General features: G+C 50.9%; 2 protein-coding genes and 1 long non-coding RNA gene across 3 annotated transcripts; 1 reads left to right on the top strand and 2 right to left on the bottom strand.

Moving 5' to 3' along the window:
• Positions 1-15,535: 15,535 nt before the first annotated feature.
• LOC120678175 (cytosolic sulfotransferase 9-like) lies at positions 15,536-16,559 on the bottom strand. The gene is made up of 3 exons (XM_039959328.1): positions 16,488-16,559; positions 15,846-16,408; positions 15,536-15,608 (listed from the first exon to the last, which is right to left on the bottom strand). Exons 1-3 carry the CDS (start codon positions 16,557-16,559, stop codon positions 15,536-15,538), a joined length of 708 nt encoding a protein of 235 aa, XP_039815262.1.
• A 269-nt stretch (positions 16,560-16,828) lies between these two features.
• Positions 16,829-17,608, top strand: LOC120679958. Its single transcript, XR_005677398.1, has 2 exons — positions 16,829-17,090; positions 17,367-17,608. It is a non-coding gene; the product is annotated as an uncharacterized LOC120679958 (long non-coding RNA).
• Positions 17,609-20,028: 2,420 nt separating this feature from the next.
• On the bottom strand, positions 20,029-22,070 carry LOC120677261 (hydroquinone glucosyltransferase-like). Its single transcript, XM_039958408.1, has one exon. It carries the CDS (start codon positions 21,921-21,923, stop codon positions 20,502-20,504), a length of 1,422 nt encoding a protein of 473 aa, XP_039814342.1. The 5' UTR covers positions 21,924-22,070; the 3' UTR covers positions 20,029-20,501.
• Positions 22,071-22,132: the final 62 nt, after the last annotated feature.

Genomic DNA, 22,132 nt, shown 5'->3' with positions numbered 1-22,132 from the left:
TCTCCATGAGGGGAATCACCCTCTGCTGGTGGAAATTCGCGATGATGGCAGCCGCCATCAGCCCCTTCTTCGCCAAATACTGCAGCGCATCGATGAAGACCTCGAGCCTGGCATGGCGCTCGGGGGGTGACACCCCCACTTCCACACATCCGGCCTCTCCCGCAGGAAGTTGTTAGTGAACGCCAGAAGTCGCTCGTCGTCATTGCATAGGTAGAACCACCCTCGGCTCCACCCGGCTCTGTTCGTAGTCAACTTGCAGGGGATGTACAGATTCCCCCTATTCTCGCGCACTTGGAGCGTGAGACCACCGGCGCGGGCAACTCACCTTGGCTGGCCTGGGACGTGCTCGGTGTAGAGTTCCCCGCGGAACAGGTGCACCCACAAATCCCAGTGCACCTCCACCCCCAAGTATCCCTCGCATACAGCGACGAAGACCGCCGCCTGCAAGATGGAGTTGGGGGGGCAAAGTTGTGCAGCTCCACCCCATAGTGGTGGCAGAGCGCACGGACAAACTTACCGGCGGGGACGCCGAATCCCCGCTCGTGGATCCGCACGAGGCTCACGATGTAGCCGCTCGGGGACTTTGGCTCCCTCTCCTCCAGTGTGGGGACGATCCACGCCGGCGGCGCCTAGTCGGTGTTCGGCGGCAGGAACCCCTCGTCGACCAGCGCCTCCAAATCTGCCGCACGGATGGTGGACCTACCCCATGGAGCCGGATCCACGAACTGCGCCATCTCCTCAACTGAAGGGGAATGTGGGGAGTGGGCTCGAATGAAGGCGAAGGTGCTCTTGCTTCTCTTCTTCTCCTTCTTCCTCTCGCTTCTTGGCTCTGGGCCCTGGAAGTAGGGGAGGCGGAGAAAGCAGGGGAGGCGAGAGCAAAATGGCCAGGTGAGCTGAGCAAATCTCCCCTCCCTATCCTTTATTCACTGCGCCGGATGGATTCGCTGAAGCGGCCCCGAATCTATCACATTAAATGCGGCAGATTTCGCAGCTGCCAACAGCCAGGCCCCATGCCTGAGAAAGCCCCCCACGCATGCGCACAATAATTACCGCGGTGCGATAACCGACGGGGCGCGGCGGGACTATAGCGCCGTCCCATCGGCCAGTCGCCGCCCACGCCTCTCCGCCTACCCGAGACGGCCGCCTGAAAAGGCGCGCCGGGCCACGTTGCCCACGACCAGCGGGAGATCCGCGCATGACCCGCGGCTCTGCACTGTTTGCAAACTGTGACGGAATATTCCCTCCAGGGGTTCCTTACTGTCGAAGGGACTTTATTCCGAGGCCTTACTGATCAGGAGTTTGAAGTATAGCCCACCGAGGGTTCGACAGGTGCCCCAGATCGCCAGAGTCAGGGACCGCACAGACGTGCCGTACAAGCTACCCTCGAACACAGAGTTCGAGACGTCCTACGCAGTGCTCAAGGCCAGCCGAGGGTGCCTAGTAGGGGATCCCATCGAGGGACAGCATCGAGCCCACAGACCCTATCGAATGGGTCCGAGCCCCGCCTAGCAAACATTCGCAAGCGCTTTATGAGACGTGTCTACGGACCACGAGCCGACCCCTATCGAATGGGGCACGGACATTGTCAGTGTTTACCGCCAAGCCTGCTCAGGGATACCCTTAGCAGTAGGGTTTGTAGGTAGGGATCGACAGCTCTGGAACACGATGGTGCAAGGAACACAAAGGTTTAGACAGGTTCGGGCTGTGAGTTGCGTAATACCCTACGTCCTGTGTGGTGGTTTGTATTGCCTTAGGTGTAGATGTGTTTCGAGGGGGTCCCTTCCCGCCCTTATATATTTGGGGGGACAGAGTTACATGGAAAGTCCTAGCTGAGTACAGTTGGAGTCCTTCTACTACACGATCGGGTAGTTTCTTTGTACTGCAGCTAGTACTATGCCTATTCGGGTAGTTATAAAAGAGATAAGGTACATCCATGAGCTATCCCTTACTCTAGAATATTCTATGCCTGTGAACAGTCCCGCTGTCCTGGGTCTGACAAGCCCCCGAGCTCTTCGTAGCCGAGTCCTGCAGGCGTCGAGTACTTGGACGACGTCTTTGAGTACTTCAAGTAGTCAGAACATCCTTCTGGTTGCTTCTGGGTCTTTCTTCTGATGTGCCAAGTAGTCCTCCAAGTACTCGTGGTTGCTCTGAGGCTGTGAGGTACTCAAACCCCGAAATCTTGATCATATATGGTGCACGAAGTACTCGCGCTCCATATGAAGTAGCCCCCGAGCCTTAGGTTGAATCGCAGAATCAGGCTGTGGGTCACTTCAGTCTTTTTTCCTTTTTTATTTTCCAAAAAAATTGAAAAGTAAATCTCTGATACACATATTCCGTAGCCCCCGAGTCTTGAATTTAAATTCCTCCATTTAGATTTGAGAATCAATGTAAACTCGTGGTAAAAACTGAAAACTTTCCTGGGAAGAAAAAAATATGTTGGCATCCCAAATATTCACAAAATTGCCCTTGAAGACCATATAAAGCCGATTGAAAACTTCCAAGGGTTTTACCCCTTGAAATCCTGGCCGTCGTCAAACTCAGATTCACATTTGTCTCTTCTCAGTCGAAATCCAAAAGCCCCTCTCGTAGCCCCCGAGCAAAACTCGTTACTGTGAGATGGATCCCAAGAAGAACAAGTCTAAGATTGAAGAGGGAACGATCGCCAATATGTCCACAGGTTGGCATAAAAGCAAGATGTCTGAGTCACTGGTCCGGGAGTTAGAGAGTATGGGTTTCCTCCAAGAGCAGGGCGTAAGCCAGTGGCGCGCTGGTGAAGGAGAAGATTACCCCATGGAAGGTATCCTTGAGACCATTATGTTTCGCGATTTTGTAGAACGTGGTCTCACTCTTCCCGTGTTAGAATTTTTTTATAGACTTCTTCAGTTTTGGGGAATTCAGTTACACCATCTCACTCCCCAATCCATCTTGCATCTTTCAGTTTTTACTCATTTCTGTGAGGCATTCCTTGGAATTCTCCCCCATTTCCACCTTTTCCAATATTTCTTTTTCCTTGTTCCAATCCCTAATGCCACCAATCCCGCCGTCGTCGGGGGATATGAATTGGTACTCCGCCCTGAGAACCGAGACGAGTACTTGGATTATGATCCGGCGGGTCAAGAAGCCAAATGGAAGAAATTCTGGTTCCATGTTGGGAACTTTGAATCCCCACTTCCAGAAAGGACTGATGGTGCCCCCCAAGTCCAGGAGAGTTGGTCGAGTAGAGGACCTGGTGGCAAGCAAGTTGAAACCATTCTTCGTGCGATTGCCATTACTAAGAAAAAGGGAGTCACTGGAGATCATGTGGTCTTCTCATTTATCGGTCGCTGGAGGCAGCCTCTCCAGCTGCGAGAGCATCCTGCCTTTATATATGAAGGTACACAAGATCCCACTAGGATGTCCTCAGAACCAATGCTCAGTCTGAAGTAATAAAGAGATGCTGCAAAGTACTCGATAACTTCGACAAGTCTTTGACTCTTCCAACACTCTTCTCGGCACAAAATCCTCCCGAGAATGTCAGGGTACGTGCTTTGGATACCGTGTCGAGTACCTGTAGTCAACCATTTTTGATCTTCTGACTAAGTATTAGCTTCTTTCTGCAAAAGAATTATAAATCCTGGTATTGTATGCCTTCGACTTCTGCAAATGCTGATTCTGACGACAGCAAGAAACGGAAGGTGGCTCCCGGATTAATGTTGCAGAGGAAAATTTCTCGTCTCGATGCCGGCCAGTAAGTATATAATATTTTGTTAATTGTATGCAGTGGAGCTTTAAATTTACCAATGTGAGTCTTCTGCCACTACTTGTCTTTGCCGAGTAGCTGTTGATATCTGACCAAATTCACCTTGTATGTCTCAGGATGTAGTCAATCGATCTTTCTTGAAGTCTCATGCTTTATATAAGACTATAGACAATCGGAAGATCTTAGAGGAGCAAAAGGCCATGATTGCTAAATGACTAGATGAAGCCCTTGCTACTCGGAACAAACTTTATGAAGCAAATCGGCAGCATCATCTGGAAGTTTGTGACATGAAGCGCCAGATTAAGAGCCTTGAAGAAGAAAAATCAAAGCTTCAAGAGGAAAATTCCTGGCTTCAAAAGAAATTGCAGTCTGCCCAAGCCTGTAAGCACTCGATCTTTGGTCCTGATTTTGTTTTGTCATATCAATTTCTGAGATATCTTCCCATCAAGTTCTCTGGAAGACCATACTCGATTAATAGCAGCAGCTCAAGCTCTTGTGGATGTGGTTGATACTGAAGAAGAGTCGTCAAGTAGCAAGTCCTTGGTGGAGCATTTGGAAGTTGCTTCCCAGAAAATTTTTGATGTCATGACGACTACTTCCAAGAATTATCTAACCCACATGATAGGAGTTGTCAAGTCATACTTGCCTCAGTTTAATTTAGCTCCCAGTTGTTCTTATGAGAAATTCTGAGAGTATTGTAAGGAATCAGAAGTGATTGCGGAGGAAATTCTGAAGAACATGGCAGAGTAGACTGCTTGTAACAACTCTTATAATCTTCAGTGAACTCTTGTCGTTGTTCATAGCTTGTATCCTGTTGGTGTGTCTTCAGAAGCATAATGTGATACCGTAGGATAAGTATGAGCTAGTCGATCAATCGAGTAGAATACCTGCATGGAGTAATCCTTAAAGTTAATCAGTTAGGATGAGTCCCATCAGACCATCCATATAGAAAAAAACTTGTAAAGATATCCAAAAACTACTCGAGCAAGCGAGTAGTATGTCCCAACCAAGGACTGGAGTAATCCATAAGACAGAACTGTTAGGTACGAACCCCGTCGGGTTGCCCAAGATGTAAATGTCGAAGGGATATCCAAAAATTACTCGAGCAGGGCGAGTAAGGTATCCTTTAACCAAGGACTGGAGTAATCCTTAAGGCAAAACTATTAGGTATGAACCCCGTCGGGCCATCCGAGATGTAAATGCCAGAAAGATATCCAAAACTTACTTGAGCGAGGCAAGTAAGGTGTCTAACTTGTAGACTGGAGTAACTATTAAGATTGACCTGTTAGGGCGAACCCCGTCGGGTTGCCCAAGATGGACAAAATGCAGTAGTATACATAACATACTCGGGCGAGCGAGTAGTTTTGCATTTACAGCAATGCTGGAGTTCCTCATAGTTGACCTGTTAGGATGAACTCCGTCGAGTTACCCAAGATGGACAACTAGTGAAGGTATCCATTCACCTTCTCGAGCTAGGCGAGTAGGTTGTGCCCTTTAAGGGAAAGGATGCAGCTTGTGTAGTTGTTCTGATGGAAAAATATGTAAGCTTATCCTGAACTGGTGATGCCTTAAAATTGCCTTTAATGTAGTCGATATGCCAATAAGGATCCTCACTTTATTAAAGAAATCAACTGACACCACTAAGCTGCTTGGATCAGGGACAAAACTTGCGCAGGTGCTCGATGTTCCAGGAATTCGGTACCTCATTGCCATCTGCATCAGTGATTCTGTATGAACCTGGTCTTGTAACCTTAGTTACGATGAAGGGACCTTCCCATCTGGAGTTTAACTTGTGCAATCCTGTCTCATCCTGAATCCGGCGAAGTACTAGATCTCCAATGTTGAAGGATCTTTGCTGGACGTTGCGATCATGATAGCGTCTGACTCCATGAAGATATCTAGCCGATTGAGTTAAGGCATTTACTCTGGCCTCTTCGACTGAATCTAACTCCAATTGTCGAGCTTCATCTGTTTCTCCTTCTTGATAGGCTTCTACTCTTGAGGATCTCCACATGATATCAGCAGGTAGTATAGCCTCTGACCCATAGGTAAGGAAGAAAAGAGATTGTCCAGTTGCTTTGCTAGGCTGGGTTCGTAGCCCCCAGACTACATGAGGTAGTTCTTGAATCCACTTGCCGCCTTTCTTGGTGTTGGCGTCGTAGAGTCTTTTCTTCAAGCCGTCGAGTACTAAACCATTGATGCGCTCAACTTGTCCATTTGCTCGAGGATGAGCTACTGAAGCATATTTGACCTCAATGCAGGAGTTGTCACAGAAATTCCAAAAAGACTGTAACGTGAAGTTAGAGCCAAGATCTGTAATAATGGTGTGAGGAAAACCAAACCGATGGATAATGTCAGAGATGAAATCCACTTCTCTGTCTCATTAAATCTTGACAATGGGCTTGTACTCGATCCACTTGGTGAACTTGTCGAGCTACCAGCGCATGATTGAATCCACCTGGAGCGACGGTTAATGGTCCGATCATGTCCAAACTCCAACAGGCGAACAGTCATGAAGGAGTAGATTGTTATCAAGTTGTGTGCTGGGACGTGAGTCTTCTTGCCAAAGAATTGGCAGCCAGGACACCATCTAATCAGGTCTTCTGCATCCGAGACAGCTGTTGGCCAGAAGAATCCGGACCTATACGCCTTGCCGACTAGTGTCCTTGATGCAGCGTGGTTGCCGCAAACTCCTTCGTGTATTTCTCGGAGGATGTCTTTACCTTCTTCAAGGGTAACACACTTCATGAGGATGCCTGAAGCAGAGCGCTTATATAGGTTGTCGCCAACAAGGACGAAACCCTTGTTGCGCCTGGTGATGTGGGCAGCTTCAGCGCTTTTAGGATCAATATGTGGTGGAAGCTTGAATTCCTTGATGAAACCAATAAACTGAGTTCGCCAGTCTTCAGCAATCATCAGCACTTCTCTGACTGTGGTCAGGGCCTTCGTGTCAGTGGCTTGTTGGCTTTGTTTCTTGACTGATGGGTGGTGAAGTTCATGGACAAAAACTCCTGGTGGAACAGCTGCTCGAGTGGATCCAAGTTTGGAGAGGACATCAGCTCCCACGTTGTTGTTGTGATCGACGTAGTGGATTTCCAATCCTGAGAACTTATTTTCGACCTTTCTGATTTCTGCAACGTATGCGTCCATTGTATCCTTGTTGACATCCCATTCTTTATTGACTTGTTGAACGATGAGTAGAGAATCGCCGTAGACAAGTAGTCGCTTGATGCCGAGAGATACTGCTAGTCGGAGGCCATGTAGAAATGCCTCGTATTCAGCTTTATTGTTGGAGACCTTGAACAAGATTTGGAACACATACTTCAATTGTTCTCCCTTGGGGGAGATGAACAAAACTCCTGCGCCGCCTCCATCGATCTTGAGTGAGCCATCGAAGTATATCACCCAATGCTCTGGAATGCTCTGGGGTGCTGGAATTTGATTTTCCCACCATTCAGCCAAGAAGTTGACTAGTGCCTGTGACTTGATTGCTGTTCTTGGCTTGAAGATGATTTCCAAAGCTCCCAGTTCAACTGCCCACTGTGAGATTCGTCCAGTGGCATCCCAATTATGGAGTATATCCCCCAATGGGAAGTCAGTTATGACTGAGATCTTGTATTCATCGAAGTAATGCTGGAGCTTCCTGGAGGTAATTAGAATTCCATACAAAAGTTTCTGAATTGATGGATATCTAACCTTTGATTCAGAGAGTACTTAGCTGATGAAGTAGACTAGTCTCTGGACACCGTAAGTGTGGCCTTCCTCCGGGCATTCCACTACTATCGCCGTACTGACTACATGGGTAGTCGCAGCGATGTAGAGGAGTAATTCCTCACCGGGTAGTGGGGCTGTTAGAATCGGCGGTGACTGGAGATGATGCTTGAGATTCTCGAGTGCTTCCGCGGCTTCTGTAGTCCCCTCGAATTTATCTTGTCGCCTTAGGAGTTTGAAGAAGGGTAATCCCCGTTCGCCAAGCCTGGACAAGAATCGATTTAAGGCTGCCATGCAGCCTGTAAGCTTCTGGACATCCTTGATCGTAGCTGGGGCGTCCATGGCCATGATGGCATTGATCTTCTCTGGGTTAGCTTCAATTCCTCGGTTGCTGATGATGAATCCGAGTAGTTTTCCAGAGGGTACTCCAAAGACGCACTTGGTTGGGTTGAGCTTCCAGCGGAATTTTCGGAGGCTGTTGAAGGTCTCTTCCAGGTCAGTGATGAATTGATCCTGGATCTTCATTTTGACAACAACATCGTCAACTTAGGCGTCAACATTACGATGTAGCTGGTCGGAGAAGCACAGCTATATCGCATGCTGGTAAGTAGTACCAGCGTTCTTCAGCCCGAAGGACATGGTCTTATTGGCGTATGCCCCGTAAGGGGTGATGAAGGCCGTCTTGATTTGGTATTCTTCTTTTAGGGTGATCTGATGATACCCTGAGTAGCAGTCGAGGAAGGATAACAGGACACATCCTGCTGTCGAGTCGATTACTTGATCAATACGTTGTAGCCCGAAAGGATCCTTCGGACAATGCTTGTTTAGATCAGTGTAGTCGACGCACATCCTCCACTCATTGTTGTTCTTCTTCTGGACTGAGCACAGGGTTGGCCAACCAATCAGGGTGGTAGACTTCCTTGATGAACCCAGCTGCGAGTAGTTTTGCCAGCTCTTTCTTGATGGCTTCTCGCTTGTCCGGTGAAAACCGCCGTAACCGTTGCTTTTTTGGGGTTGCTTTAGGGTCGACCTTCAAGGCATGCTCGATCAACTCCTTGGGCACCCATGGCATATCCGCTGGTTTCCACGCGAATACGTCTCGGTTGGCCCTAAGGAAGTTGACGAGCTCGAGTTCCTATTTGTCACCCAGTCCTGCTCCGATGATGACTGTTTTAGAGTTGTCTCCCTCTTGTAGCTGGATAGTCTTGGTGCCCACACCATTGGTTGGTTTAACCGATGATTGGCTTGGCTTCTTGGAAGGCATCGACTCCTTGAGTGAGAGTTCTTTAGCAGCAGCAAGTATTTCGCTGACAGAACTAGGAACCCGAATAGTAGAAGCATGATCTATTGCTTCCTTGTCTCACTCGAAGGACTTGAGGAGGTCTCCTCATAGTGAAAGGACTCATGTTTTGCCTAGCATCTTGAGGAGCAGGTAGACATAGTGCGGCACTGCCATGAACTTGGCTAGTGCAAGTCTTCCCAAGATAGCATGGTAAGAGGACTCGAAGTCGGCTACTTTGAATTTGATGTACTCAGTCCGAAAGTTCTGTTCTGTACCAAATGTGACTGGGAGGGTGACCGAGCCAATTGGTGTAGAAGAGTTTCTAGGAACAATGCTGTAAAACGGAGCCTTGCTTGGAGTAAGCAGACTCATATAGTTGAGGCCCATCTTTACCAATGTGCTTGCAAAGATCAGGTTGAGCCCACTTCCACCGTCGATGAGTACTCGAGTAAGCTTGGAGCCCTAAACGACTGGATCGAGTACTAGCGGGAACTTTTCAGGTTCAGAGAAGCTGGTCCACTGATCCTCCCTGGATAAGGTAATAGGGACCTCGCTATATTTGAGTGGCCTCTGAATTGTTGGTTCGACTGAGAGGATCTCTCTGAGTAGGAGCTTCTGAGCTCGCTTGGAGAAGCTAGAATCTCCTCCAAATATGACATTGACGACGTTTTGCTACTGTTGGAAACCATCACGGTCTTTCTTGTCGTCTTCATCATCTTTGTCTTGTTCTTTCTTTGGAGCAGTTGCAGATGCCGACTGAAAGTATTTGCGCAGGATCGAGCACTCCCACATCGAGTGGTTACTCTTGGGGTGGATTGGACATCTTTTCTTGTGAAGGATCTTGTCGAACTGGTCCTGCGGCTTTCACCCTTCTTACCACGCGGTGTGCGATCCATAGTGCCGACAGTGTCGTCAGGCTTACGCTTACGCGTGGAATCCCGCTGGTTGTTGGGCCCTCCACGGTCATTGTGGTGCTTCCCGTTGTTGTTGTTGTTGCGGCGGGGAAAGCGACTGCGTTTTTGCTCCTCTTCATCTGCCCAGTGTTGCATCATGTCACGTAGATCTACCACCGTTTTGGGCCAATTACGCCCAAAGTCATGGTATAGTGACTGGACAGTGATGCCGCTCTGAAAGTAGTCGATGACGTCGTCGGTGGCGACATTGGGGATGGTAGCTCTTGTGTCGAAGAAGCGCTTGACGTAGAATCTGATAGACTCGCCTTGCTCCTGCTTGATCAAGGATAGGGCGTGACGAATAGCTACTCGATGTAGCGACCCTTGGAAGTTGTCAACGAATGCCTTCTTGAGGTCCTCCCACGAGTGGATTGACTCGCGCGCCAAGCTTTCGAGCCACGTGAGGGGTACGGGCTCCAGGGCCATCGAGAGGTAGAGGACCTTGGTGTTGGTGTCTCCCCTGCAACACTAATAGCGGTCGAGTATAAACGTAACCATTGAGCAGGGTCTTGCTTACCGTCGTACTTTTGGATGTTTGTAGGCTTGAAATCCTTCGGGTACTCGATGTTGTCAAAAGCCTTGCTCAGGGCTTGGAAGCGGTCGGAGTTGTCCGCAGGCTGCGCTCTGCGTCTTGTGTTGATGATGTCCCGTGCGCCCACAATGGAATCGGCTACCTCTTACCTGTTGTTCCCACGGTTGTTGTTGTTGTTGCGGTTTGGCTGAGGGCCAGGAGCTTGAATTTCTTGTGGTTGGCCACCTCTGGGGCGATGACTACTCACAGCTTCCTGATCCTCTTGGTTTCTTCGGTTCTGCTGTTCCTGCTGTTGTTGAAGCTGGTGGCCTCCGAGGGTACGGCTTGCTTGAGGTATTACTATTGTGGTAGCCCTTGATCGCATTTTTGGTGAGATTTATGACTCGTTCCAACTCGGGATTCTTGGGCATCGTCATGAGTCGCAGGGTTGCTTCTGTCATTGCGGCAATTGGTGTTCTGAAGAAGGGATCCGCAGCATTGTTGAATTCGTTGTTGAGGTTGCATGGCGGGAGATGAGCACATTCGGCCGCACGAGTCCTGCGCACTTCTTTGTGTTGATTCCTTTCCCTGCGGGCTGTACGAGTGACTTTGTCTTCATCAGCTGGAGCATCTTGGGTCAGGTTGTCTGCTGAGATCTGATCCAAGGCTTCATTTGGATCATGGTGGCTTGGAGCACCTTCGGGCTGGATGATTACCGGAACCAAACGCTCGTGAGAGAAACTTTCCAGATCTGATTCGTAATCAGCTAGGATGGTTCCACCGGAGCCAGTTTCCCTCTCGGTTTCGAGGGGAGTGCCGTGTTGAAATGGGAGATCATCGATGCTGGCGACTTCTCGCAGGTTGTCGAGTAGTTCTGCGAGGGTATGACCTCGGCAAGATTTGAGTTGCATCTTAGCCAGTGCATTGGTGATGAAATCCAGGCTGTCTTGATGTGACTCGACTGGATCTAGGTAAACATCAAAAACGAGTGCCTCCCGGCTAGCGGTGGCTGATTGGTTTTCAACATGAAGTAGGCGATCCAAGCTATTTTTATAGGAGGATCTAATCATCTATTTATATACAAACGATAAATTGCACAAACCAAAGACGGGTTGCGTGATAAGAGTCCCAATCCGAGTGGATTTCGGTTTGAGATCAACCTGAGTCCGAGTAGAACTCGAGTTGTTTTCGAGTTTCGGCTCGATCTCCTTGGCAAGGTTGGGAAGCAACATAATGCCGCGATCATGAGATCTGGCGAGCTTGTTGGAGTCTTCTGATGTGGAGCACTTCGGCATGGGAGAGTTGGTTAAGTGGCTATCGAAGCCGCCTGAACCATTGGCGACGCATACCCACGAACCGAAGATAAAGGTGGCGCCTCTGGGAGGCGTCATGGTGCTGAAAGCGAAAGTGGCCATCGAACTCGCCGATGAACTCGCCGAGTCCCCTACCTAGCACGCCAGCTGTCGGTGTTTACCGCCATGCCTGCTCAGGGATACCCTTAGCAGTAGAGTTTGTAGGTAGGAATCGACGGCTCTGGAACTCGATGGTGCAAGGAACACAAAGGTTTAGATAGGTTCGGGGCGCGAGTTGCGTAATACCCTACGTTCTGTGTGGTGGTTTGTATTGCCTTAGGTGTAGATGTGTTTCGAGGGGGTCCCTGCCCGCCCTTATATATCCGGGGGGACAGGGCTACATGGAAAGTCCTAGCTGAGTACAGTTGGAGTCCTTCTACTACACGATCGGGTAGTTTCCTTGTACTGCAGCTAGTACTACGCCTATTCGGGGTAGTTATAAAAGAGGTAAAGTACATCCATGAGCTATCCCTTACTCTAGAACATTTTGTGCCTGTGAACAGTCCCGCTGCCCCGAGTCTGACAAACGTCCGCTTGAACTACCTGCTAAAAGCTCACCGAAGCGGCCATAGCTCGCGGCCCGGGCATGGGTAGCATGGCGCGCTTCACCCCTCCTCCATGCGAAAGGGCGACAAGGATCGTAACGTAAAGTTGAGGGTTCCCCTGAATGCCTTCACACGGGCCAGGGCTCGGGGGCTCCTCGCACACCGCGGCTTAGGCCGCATCCTTGAATAAATCGGTCGCCGCCGATTGTGAAAATCCACGTGTTGAACAAATCCCCCTTCATGATCGACGTAATCCCCTCGTGCGCCCAATGCGCCCTCCAGATCGATCAAAAGGGCAGCGGGTCACCATGTTAGCACTGAAAAACACCAAAGCCGGCTGAAAGGAACACCGAGGCTGGCTGAAAGGGAAGCTGAACGGTCACCCCACCCGATCAACCATGCAATACGTCGCTTATAGCCCTTGGACGAGTGCTAGCACTCCTCCAAGGCCTCAGGGGCTACACCCGCGGGTGCACTGACGCGCCCCCACGAAGGAAACTTCACACATTCGAGGATCAAAATCTACAGTCTAGCACCCTACCCTTCTCCTCGTTCCGGCTAGTGTTGGGTTCGGAGTTGGACCCGTCTCCACCCGTAACCTCCGGCTCCAAATAAGGCTGCAAGCGCCCTACCCTTCTCCCCGTTTCTATCTTGCTCCGCAAACCAGCCTAAACTCTCCCGTCAGTGCGGCGGCGGCACCCCCAGCAGCGACATCATGGTGCTCGAGGCATGCGTGCGCCTTGCCGCCGTCCCTCCATCGGCGAACTCCGATCTTGAACTAATCTCCTCTAGCTACGCTCGCGGGTGCGCCGACGCGCCCCCACAGAGAAAAACTAAACCCCCACGGTCGGCATCCGAGTCACGACTTTGAGGGATCAAGCCTCTGCAGGGCTGAAACTCATCCCTACAAAGGCTCGGGGGCTACTGTCGGGTACCACAATTAGGGGCACCCTGATTATGGGACCAAATCGCCCTAACAAACACAAAACGTAGCTGGGCAATCGGGCCCACAACGCCCAAATCCTCTCTAGATCCCGAAAAGGCCCATCTCGCACTCAGCCCACGGCCTCGCTCCATGGTACAGCCCATTCGAGGCCCCCTCGAACCCGCAGAGCAATCTCCGCCTCGCTCGAGGCTACCCCTCGGCAGTTAGAACTCACAACCCAACCGCCCACTGGCCCTTCTGACGGAGGCATTAAATGACAACCACTCCGCCGCGGAGTGGGGAGTCAAGCGACGTCAGACCACCATGTCGCACAGTAGCCGTGACCGGAGTCCCGTCCGGCAACTCCAGTCACTGCCCTGCCATCCCCAGCACAGCAGCGGCACCGTGGGAACCTGCGATACCCTGTGCAGACGTGCCTGGCACTGTTCTCGCCACTGTGCTGCCTACTCCTCGTACTTTCTCTGCTGCAGAACCCTCGACCGACATGGGCGCGACCCTCGAACACGGCCCGGGCCTTGACCGGAGCAAGACCCCCGCCCACGGGACCCTCGGCACGCCTCCACGTCACGCATGGAGGATGGTACCAATCACAACAACCACCACGACGCCCACAGGAGCCATCAGGACGCCGGCGCGATCTCCGCAAGACCAGGGAGCCATCCTGGACAACTGCCACGCCCGGCGCCTTACTCTCCAGTGCGCCACAGTGTACTTTCTACAGTGGTCACCCGCTGCACCCCGCGATTCGGGGAGAAGACGATGACTTCCGCGATCTCCCCGTACATGTACTCCGCCCCTCCTTGTGTCTATAAAAGGAGGAGGCGGGCTCCTTCCCGAGCCATCTGAACTCATCTCGCATACAACCCACACACGATCTTACACGCTCAGACGCTCAACTCATCCCTTAGAACACACACCCGCTCTCCGGAGCACGATATTGGCACTTGCCTCAATCTCTTAGCAGAGACCTGGGAGCTTCCTTCCCTCTCTCACCTCGATTGTATCCCTACTACAAGCACTCAGGTGTAAGATAGTACAGTGCACTCGCACACCTTTGCTGGACGTACGGCCCCGTGGCCGGAACCAGGATAAACCCCGTGTGTTACTGTGTTACCTCTTGCATCAACCATCTAAGATTGGGACACGCATCATCTTTACTAGTTAGTGCTAGGCCCCCGGGTCTGGACACCGACAAGTTGAGAGAGTCTTATCAGCTCAGGATGGCAACGAGGCGGGGAAGAGCAGGGGAGTGCACCCGTCTCCGCCCCGATCCCCAAATTCTGATCCCCGCCCCGACCCCGAAACACAGAAACGTGCCCTGTCCCCATCCCCGTCAGGTCCCCGAACCCCGACGAGTCCCCGTGAAATCAGAGAATCACCAATCAAATAAATCAAAAAATGAAATCCAAAACAATCAAATCAGATGCTCGTATAAAAATTAAAGGAACACAAATCCAAGCACGAGCAACGTACATAGCCACACATCGAGCAAACGGTTACAAGCAAAGCAAGCCACAAGCTAGCAGATTCAACACAAGACAACAAGCTAGCAGATTGATTCCTGAATGGCTTGGACTGAGCAACAAGTGGTGTCGGTGGCTTGCTTTCTTCGCTGGGCAGCGGACGAGCGGCACCTCCGGGCTCCAGCGTCTGGCCATCAACTCTGGTTGCACCGCGCTCGATGCGCCTCGCGCTTGTGTGGGTGGCGGCCGCCACACGCCGGTCACCTGCGGCTGCGGGATGGGAAATGGGAACAGGAAATTAGGGTTTGGAATATGCTGCTTATATACTCTAGTGTGGGCTATTGGGCCATGCATTTTTTATGGGCCGCTTGCATTTCGGGTCCCCGTGGTATATCCGCGGGGGAAACTAAGACTTATCCCCGCCCTGTTTCCCCCACGGGGAGGATTTAGCCCCCATCCCCACCCCGTTCGGGTCGGGTCCCTGCGGGGATCCGCCCCCATGGGAAAACTGTCATCTTGATTTTCAGCTATGGCTCTTATAAAGACATATTTGCGTAGTAAAATGTGAGATGATTGGATGAACCACTTGATGATATGCTACATCGAGAAGGAGATATTTAGAAGCATTAGCAATGATAAAATTATACACCATTTTGAAGAGATGAAAAACCACCGAATGTTAGTGCCTTGGGTATGTTCTATTCGTTTCAAAATTTCATTTTATTTTGAACTTTTAATTTGCCAATTATCACCAATTTATTATGTTTGGTATACAGAATGCTCCTTGTGAAGATCCTCAATCCTCATGATTCATGAAGAATAATGAACATCGTGCTTTATCTATTGCTTTGGTATGGAAAAATTACTATTTAACCATTTTTTTACTTCTTAGCAATGTATTTTGCTTTATTTATTAATGTTGTCATATGAAACTGCTTCAAACGACTATGTTGGTTTAGTATGAGACTCAACGAATTTATGGCATTGTTAGTTCAGCCCCACCCCCCCCCCCCCCTAGTTTGAAATCATGGCTTCACCCCTGGCACCCCATGAACGTCGTGATCTTCCTCAGGTTGCCCGCCGCGTCCCGCAGCATCCCCTCATACCTGAGGGCGTCCGCAATGGTAATAGCTAGTACTAGCATAGCTAGTACTAGCTATTTAGTCTACTGACGTGGAAGTGAGAGAGAAAAGAAAAAAACTACTTTATACTTCTGGACCCACATGCTTCTCACATATTCTTGGACTACATGAAATAAATCAGTTATTTTCTCGTCGCTAGTGACTACTCTCTCTTCTACTTTTTTTATTGTCACATCAAATCTAACTAGCTAAATAGCTAACCATTGCTGACGCCCTGAGCCACAGCATGCTGCCAGGCCGCCGCATGCTCGCCTCCTAGTACTCGTGGGCGTGCTCCCACTGCGGACCCAGCCCGTAGCGGCCCTAGCAGAAGAGCTCGAATGACTCCTCAAACTTGGTCTTTTCCGGCAGTGGCGCGCCCTTGGCGTCGTCGCCACCACGCCGGAGTTGAAGTGCCAGAGGGAGACCAGCGTGTCCTTGAGGTCTCGGATGACGTACACGATCCGGCACACGGAGCAGTCGTCCGCCGTGGCGCGCACCGGGAGTAGGGAGTAGTGCAGGTGCGTCCAGAGGAGGCGCGGCGCCTCGCCGTCATCGTCGCCATGCAGGAACCGGAGGGTGTCGATGGACCTGACGCAGTCGTGGGCGTTGTGGCGGAGGAGTGGGTGCCCGCAGTCGAGCGGCGGGTGCGAGGACCTGCGCGCGGTGGCGAAGCACAGGGATTTGAGCCAGGTGGTGCCGCACGTGGGGAAGCTCGCGACGAGGACGTCCGTGGGGCTCAGCGCGAAGCGGGCGTGGACCTCGGGGAGGCTCAGCAGGCTGATCTCGGGAGCCAGAACCCACGGTACTGGCGGAGGGAAGGAAACATCGAGCACTTGGGCCCTTGGGGAAGGAGGCCACCACCTCGGCGAAGTTGGCCGGGAGGATGCCGCCGTCGTTTGTCTGGGTGGACTCGTCGCCCTCGCCGGCAGCCATCCCCTCACCTTTGCTCTCCTGGTGCTCCTTTGGATGCGTTGCCACGCTACCCTAACTAGTTGAGAAATTTGGGATTTGGCCACTATCAAAAGTGGGGCTTCGCCACTTTGCCATCGTTCTCGTGGGCTTCGCTCTTTTGCCATCATGAAACGAGTGCACCCCACTACAATGCATTTTCTTCCTTTTCCTATTCATTTTGTATTTTCATTTTATTTGAGCAATATGACCTGACAGTTTTGCCCTTGAGCAAACCCTTACCCTCCCGTGATTCCTCACAAGCACCAGAACCTCTCATCTCTTTCTTTCTCTTTGCTGCTCGTGCCCCATGGCCGCCGCCGCCACCCCCTGCATGGCATGGCCCTAGGGCTGGCGCCCCCTCCTATTCTCTGCTGCTCGTGCCTCCTTCCCTCCGCTCTCCACAGCAGCTAGATCTGGGCGCGATAGAGGGAGTTTGCATTGTGGATCTACAGTGGATGTGTGGTGAGGAGAAGACAACGCCATGAACTGCGATTGGGCAGATCTTGTTGCTGGGTAAGTCCTTTCTTCAATGCCTTACTCGTCATGCTTCCGAGATCGATTAGTTAGTCCATCTAACTTAAGTTCTTCTGAAAGTTCTGCCAAGAACAAAGCCAAAAAAGCAACCAAGACAAATGAAGAAGCTTCCACCAATTCTTTACCAACCCTGGAAACAAATAATACAAAACAGTCCTGGTAGAGTTACTAGAAGGTATGCTGCTGGGAATTGTTATTCTCATCATAGTTTTTTTTTCTCATCTCAGTTTTTTGCTCATCTTTTTTTTTCTGCAGCCGACTTGCTATGCTGCAGGAGAAGGCACTAGTACCCAGCCCACAGTGGCAGCCTCACCCACCAAGCAAAAGACTGCAGCCAACAAAAGTCCTGCAAGGAAGCTGGCACGGCGGCACCTAAGAGACTGAAGATTAATTGAGCTGTCAACTCCAAGTCTTAGCAATTTATGTACCTGTGAACTTTGTGTTTGTGATCTAAATGTACATGTCAACTAAGTATTTGTGAGCTACTTGTGAACTCAGTATTTGTGAGCTAGCTACTCCTTTGCAACAACAATCAGTGCGACGCACTCTGCTCCCTCTCTCTCTTCGAGCCGGGACAAATGGCGGTGGCGACGGCGGTGGTGACATCCAACGGCAGTGCGGCGGCGGCAAACAGGCCGTCGCCCGGGCGGCCGGCCTCCGTGTACAGCGAGGTGCAGACGAGCCGCCTCCTGCACGCGCTGCCCCTCCCCTCCGTCCTCCGCTCCGACTTCTCCGTCGTCGACGGGCCTGCCAGCTCCGGCGCGGAACTTGCCTGGGAGGACCAGAAGAGCCGCGTCGAGTTTGGGGAGGGAACGCCGCCCGCCCGCCGCCGGCGCCGTGCGCAGGGAGAGCGCCGCCCGCCGTCAGCCACGAAAAGAATAGGGGCGAGATGAACGGTGCTCGTTCTAGAGATGGGATCGATGGGGCAGGGGCAGTAATGGAAGTTCCCGTCAGAGAAAGTGTGAAAAACTACAAAATGAATTGGATAGGAAGAAAAGGCATTGTAGCGGGGTGCACTCGTTTCATAATGGCAAAAAAGCGAAGCCCACGAGAAGGATGGCAAAGTGGCAAAGCCCACTTTTGACAATGGCCAAATCCCAAATTTGAGTTCACAGAATTTTTATGTGTGTGTTTCAGATCACTGTGCTAAGAATAGCGGAGTGGAGCACTGTGCTGATGCCTCTTATGGCCATATGGGCTCTGAGCCCACGAGGGTAAGGCAATCAGGGCAACGATCAAGGGAAAAAAAAGGCAATCAGGGCCTGATAGCGCGCGCAGACAAACCAACGATCCATTTCCGACAGCTGCAGCCTTAAATGTATTACTACCTCCGTCCAAAAATATAGATATTTTTAGATTTTGGCCGTGTTTGGATCTAAAATCTCAAAATCCAAAAAAATTATAAATCATCTGCATGGTGTATTAAATATAGTCGAAAAATAAATCGCATTACACAAATGGATTGTAAATCGCGAGACGAATCTAATGAGCCTAATTATGTTGTGATTAGACACTAAATTGCTACAGTAAATCTACAGCAAACATATGCTAATAATGGATTAATTAGGCTCATTAGATTCGTCTCGTAGTTTACAGACGAGATCTATAATTAGTTTTATGATTAGTCTACATTTAATACTTTAAATGTTGAAAGATTCTCTTCCAAAAATACAAAATAGAGGAACTAAACAGATCCTTTCTAAAATTTAACTTTTAAATTTTAACCAAAAACAGTAAAACAAACTATAAGAATGGATAATATAAAAGTGATACCAAATTATAAAGATGATACCACCTTCATAATACGTAATATTTTTTATTTTAAAAGTACTTATTTTTTAAAATATAAAATATTTGACTTTAACTAAGTCTTAAATTTATTATAGTTTGGACGGAGCTAGTAATTTTTTTCAGCTTAAGGGCACTCCCAACCCTGAAACTGCAAAGTGGTTTCCGTAACAACCATGTCGGCAAGAAACTTCATTAGGAAATTAAACTGCTCAACGCATGATTTCTTTGGAATGGGTCCAAAATAAATGCACCTAGCCAGCGGAAAAGCTAGCTATACTCCCTCCGTTCTTCAGTCCATCGGCTGAAGCAAGTACGAAGCGGGCCAGGCAATCAATCGGCCCATACTCCCTTTTTTATACGACACTGTTGATTTTTTTCTTCAATTTTAATAAACCTTATTTAATTAATTAATTAGTTAAATGAAGTGAAATAAGTACATTTACGTCTATTATCAAGAGTCTCTTGAATCTGACTTGAAGATTTGGCTATTTGCATAAATATTTATAGAAAAGACGAATAGTCAAACGAAGAAAAAAAGTCAATAGTGTCATATATTTAAAAATGGAGGGAGTATTTATTTTTCCCATCAGTCCATTTAACGTTTATAATGGTTTTGACATGTATGCGTTCATGCGCTGTCCAGCATCTACACCTGCATGCTACTGCTCCATGGTGCTTTATTATCCTCTTTGTATGCAATCACATGATCTCTTTTCTTTTTTTTTAGGCCATATATATACAACTACATTGGTGGACCGATAGTCTATTTAATTTCGGTCTTCAGGCGATGGTTCGTCACCTCATGTGACGGCTACCCGCGCCCAGCGATGGGTGCCTTCGCATCGGGTTGAACTCGAACTGCCTACCAGTATGAAGAGGAAGATATTCCTCCAAAAGTTACCATATGCATCACGGCTCGACTCGTTCGAAGCCGCCACTACTCCCTAGCATCCGGATTCGCCCTCCCTAGCAGCGGCTCCGTACCCGATGGACGAAGCCCCAAGCTTCCTCCCGGCGACGAAAGGGAAGGAGCCACTCGCCTGATGGCCACGACGCGCGCGCTTTGAGGAGCCATCGCTGCCGCACATCTTGACGAGGACCATTACGAGAGAGATGAGTTAGAATGTTGAAAGGAAAGAGGAGGGGGAGCAGTTGTTCAAAAAGAAAGGATCACGTGGGTCTCGTGTGGGTCCGCTTGCCGGGATCGTGAGTGGACAGATGAAGGCCCCCTTTGGGAGGGCTCTAAACGGCTCTGGCTCCACTATATAAAATACTGTAAAGACACTACTCAATAGAGCGGCTCTGACACGTGGTACTATACATGGAAGCTGCGGAGCCTGGTTTGGGTGGTTCCACAGGCTCCGCGCTACAGTGGCACTACGTTGCCGGAGCCGAAAGGAGCCCTCCCAAACAAAATCTATTTGTTGAAATTGCTGCTAGGGATCGATCATTGATCTTTCAACAGACCGTCAATTTCTTTGATGTTGTGCGTAAAATGATCTGCACTAACTTGAAATTGACGAGAGGCGGTCTCATCTATCCAGTGCAACAACAGTGAAAGGATTCCCAAACTTCTCTCCATCTATTCCCACCAGCAAGTTATTTCCAGGTATCCGTGATTTGCGCTAGGGCTTGTGTTGAACAACCAACCTCGCTCAAAGCATTCAGTGATTTCTCTCTCAGTTCACTTGCTCGCTTCATCATCCTTTCAGCTTCCTGCCCTTCCATAACACGATGAATTGCTCTCGCAATCTCCTCTTTCCTTATAAGCCGATCCGGCCCTGTCCTAATCCGAGTCGCCACCCCCACCTGAATCTCCAGCATTGAGGCGTTCAGATGCTGTTCTGCGAAGAGCGGCCATGCAATCATAGGGACAGCATTCAGAATGCTCTCTAGCGCCGAGTTCCACCCGCAGTGCGTGACGAAGCATCGGACTGATGCGTGGGCAAGTATCAGTGGCTGTGGCGCCCATGCTTGGATCACCAGCCCGATCCCTCTTGTCCTCTCGATGAAACCCTTGGGAAGGTAATCCATGGTGGTCTCCTCTCCTTGAGAAGTTCCAAAGAACGATCCACTTGCTGTGTCCTGATGCGGCTTCTTCACAACCCAGACGAATCTATGCTGACTGAGCTCCAGCCCGAGCGCTAGCTCAGCTGTTTGCTGCCACGTCAGCGTGCCACCGCTGCCAAATGACACGTAGACCACTGATCGATGCGGCTGCTGGTCCAACCACCTTAGACACTCGTGGTCGCGATCCACGCGGGCCGGTCGGGCCCAGACCAACGGCCCGACCGGGTGAACCGGCACCTCCAGACCTTCCAGACTGTCGCCCACCGCGGGCTCGAGATCACGGAACGTGTTCACAAGGATGCCGTCGACTCCTCTGAACTCCTTGGCCATGGCCAGCAATCCAGTGTACGACTCGCTGCTCCGATCGGCGAGCATGGACCTTGGCAGCTCATGCGCGCGGATCGGAGCATACCCGGGCAGGCAGATCGGCGGCTCCGTGGCGTCGAGCAGGTGCTCCCCGGCGCGCGAGGCGTCAAGCTCCGGGAGGTGCAGGAAAAGGGACAGCGTCATCCACGGCGAGGTGAAGAACACGTAGGAAGGGACGCCGAGCTCCGCCGCGACCTGGCGCGCGGGGGTGCCGATCATGTCCACCACGAGCGCGGCGAGGGGCGCCGCGGCGGCCAGCGACCGCGCCACCTCCCGGACGCGCGGGATGCTGGAGGCCACGGCGTGCTCGGCGCGGACGCGGACGGGCGCGGAGGGAGGGAGCGCGTCGGCCGGCGGCGCGGGCAGCGCGGCGAGGTCGACGCCGTCGGGGGCGGACGCGGCCAGGGCGAGGTACTGCGCCGAGGGCGGCGACGTGGCCGCGGCGAAGAGCAGCGTCGTGGCGAGGCCGTGGTCGGCCACGAGGCGGCGCGAGAGCTCGGTGAAAGGGATGAGGTGGCCCATGCACGGGCTGCACAGGAGGAGCACGCGCCGCCGCACCGTCTGCTCCGGGCCTTCTTCCCCCATGGCGCGGCGCGCGGTTGGCCTTGGGAATTGGGATGCGGCCGCAGGACGAGAGCGAGCACGGTTTATATGGCCACCTCCAACCACTGGTGGTGCTCCGGTGAGACTTGGAGTAGTGGAGTGTGGAATGTGGATTGCTTGGGCGATTTGTGTTGTTCGTGGATCCTTTGAATTGGTTGGGGCTCGGCGGCGGTCGTCGACTTTTGTAGTTT

This window comes from Panicum virgatum, chromosome 6N, assembly GCF_016808335.1.
Source record: "Panicum virgatum strain AP13 chromosome 6N, P.virgatum_v5, whole genome shotgun sequence".
In the NCBI taxonomy this organism is placed as follows: Eukaryota; Viridiplantae; Streptophyta; class Magnoliopsida; order Poales; family Poaceae; genus Panicum; species Panicum virgatum.
This window is presented reverse-complemented; position numbering and strand designations above follow the sequence as displayed.

Bases quoted from the DNA above. Each gene is read 5' to 3' on its own strand.
- LOC120678175 (XM_039959328.1), bottom strand. From the start codon at position 16,559: ATGGCTGCCGGCGAGGGCGACGAGTCCACCCAGACAAACGACGGCGGC. The intron at 16,409-16,487 runs GTGGTGGCCTCC...CTGGCTCCCGAG, and splicing joins TCCCGGCCAACTTCGCCGAG to ATCAGCCTGCTGAGCCTCCC. The intron at 15,609-15,845 runs GTTAGCTATTTA...GGACGCCCTCAG, and splicing joins GGCTCAGGGCGTCAGCAATG to GTATGAGGGGATGCTGCGGG.
- LOC120677261 (XM_039958408.1), bottom strand. From the start codon at position 21,923: ATGGGGGAAGAAGGCCCGGAGCAGACGGTGCGGCGGCGCGTGCTCCTC.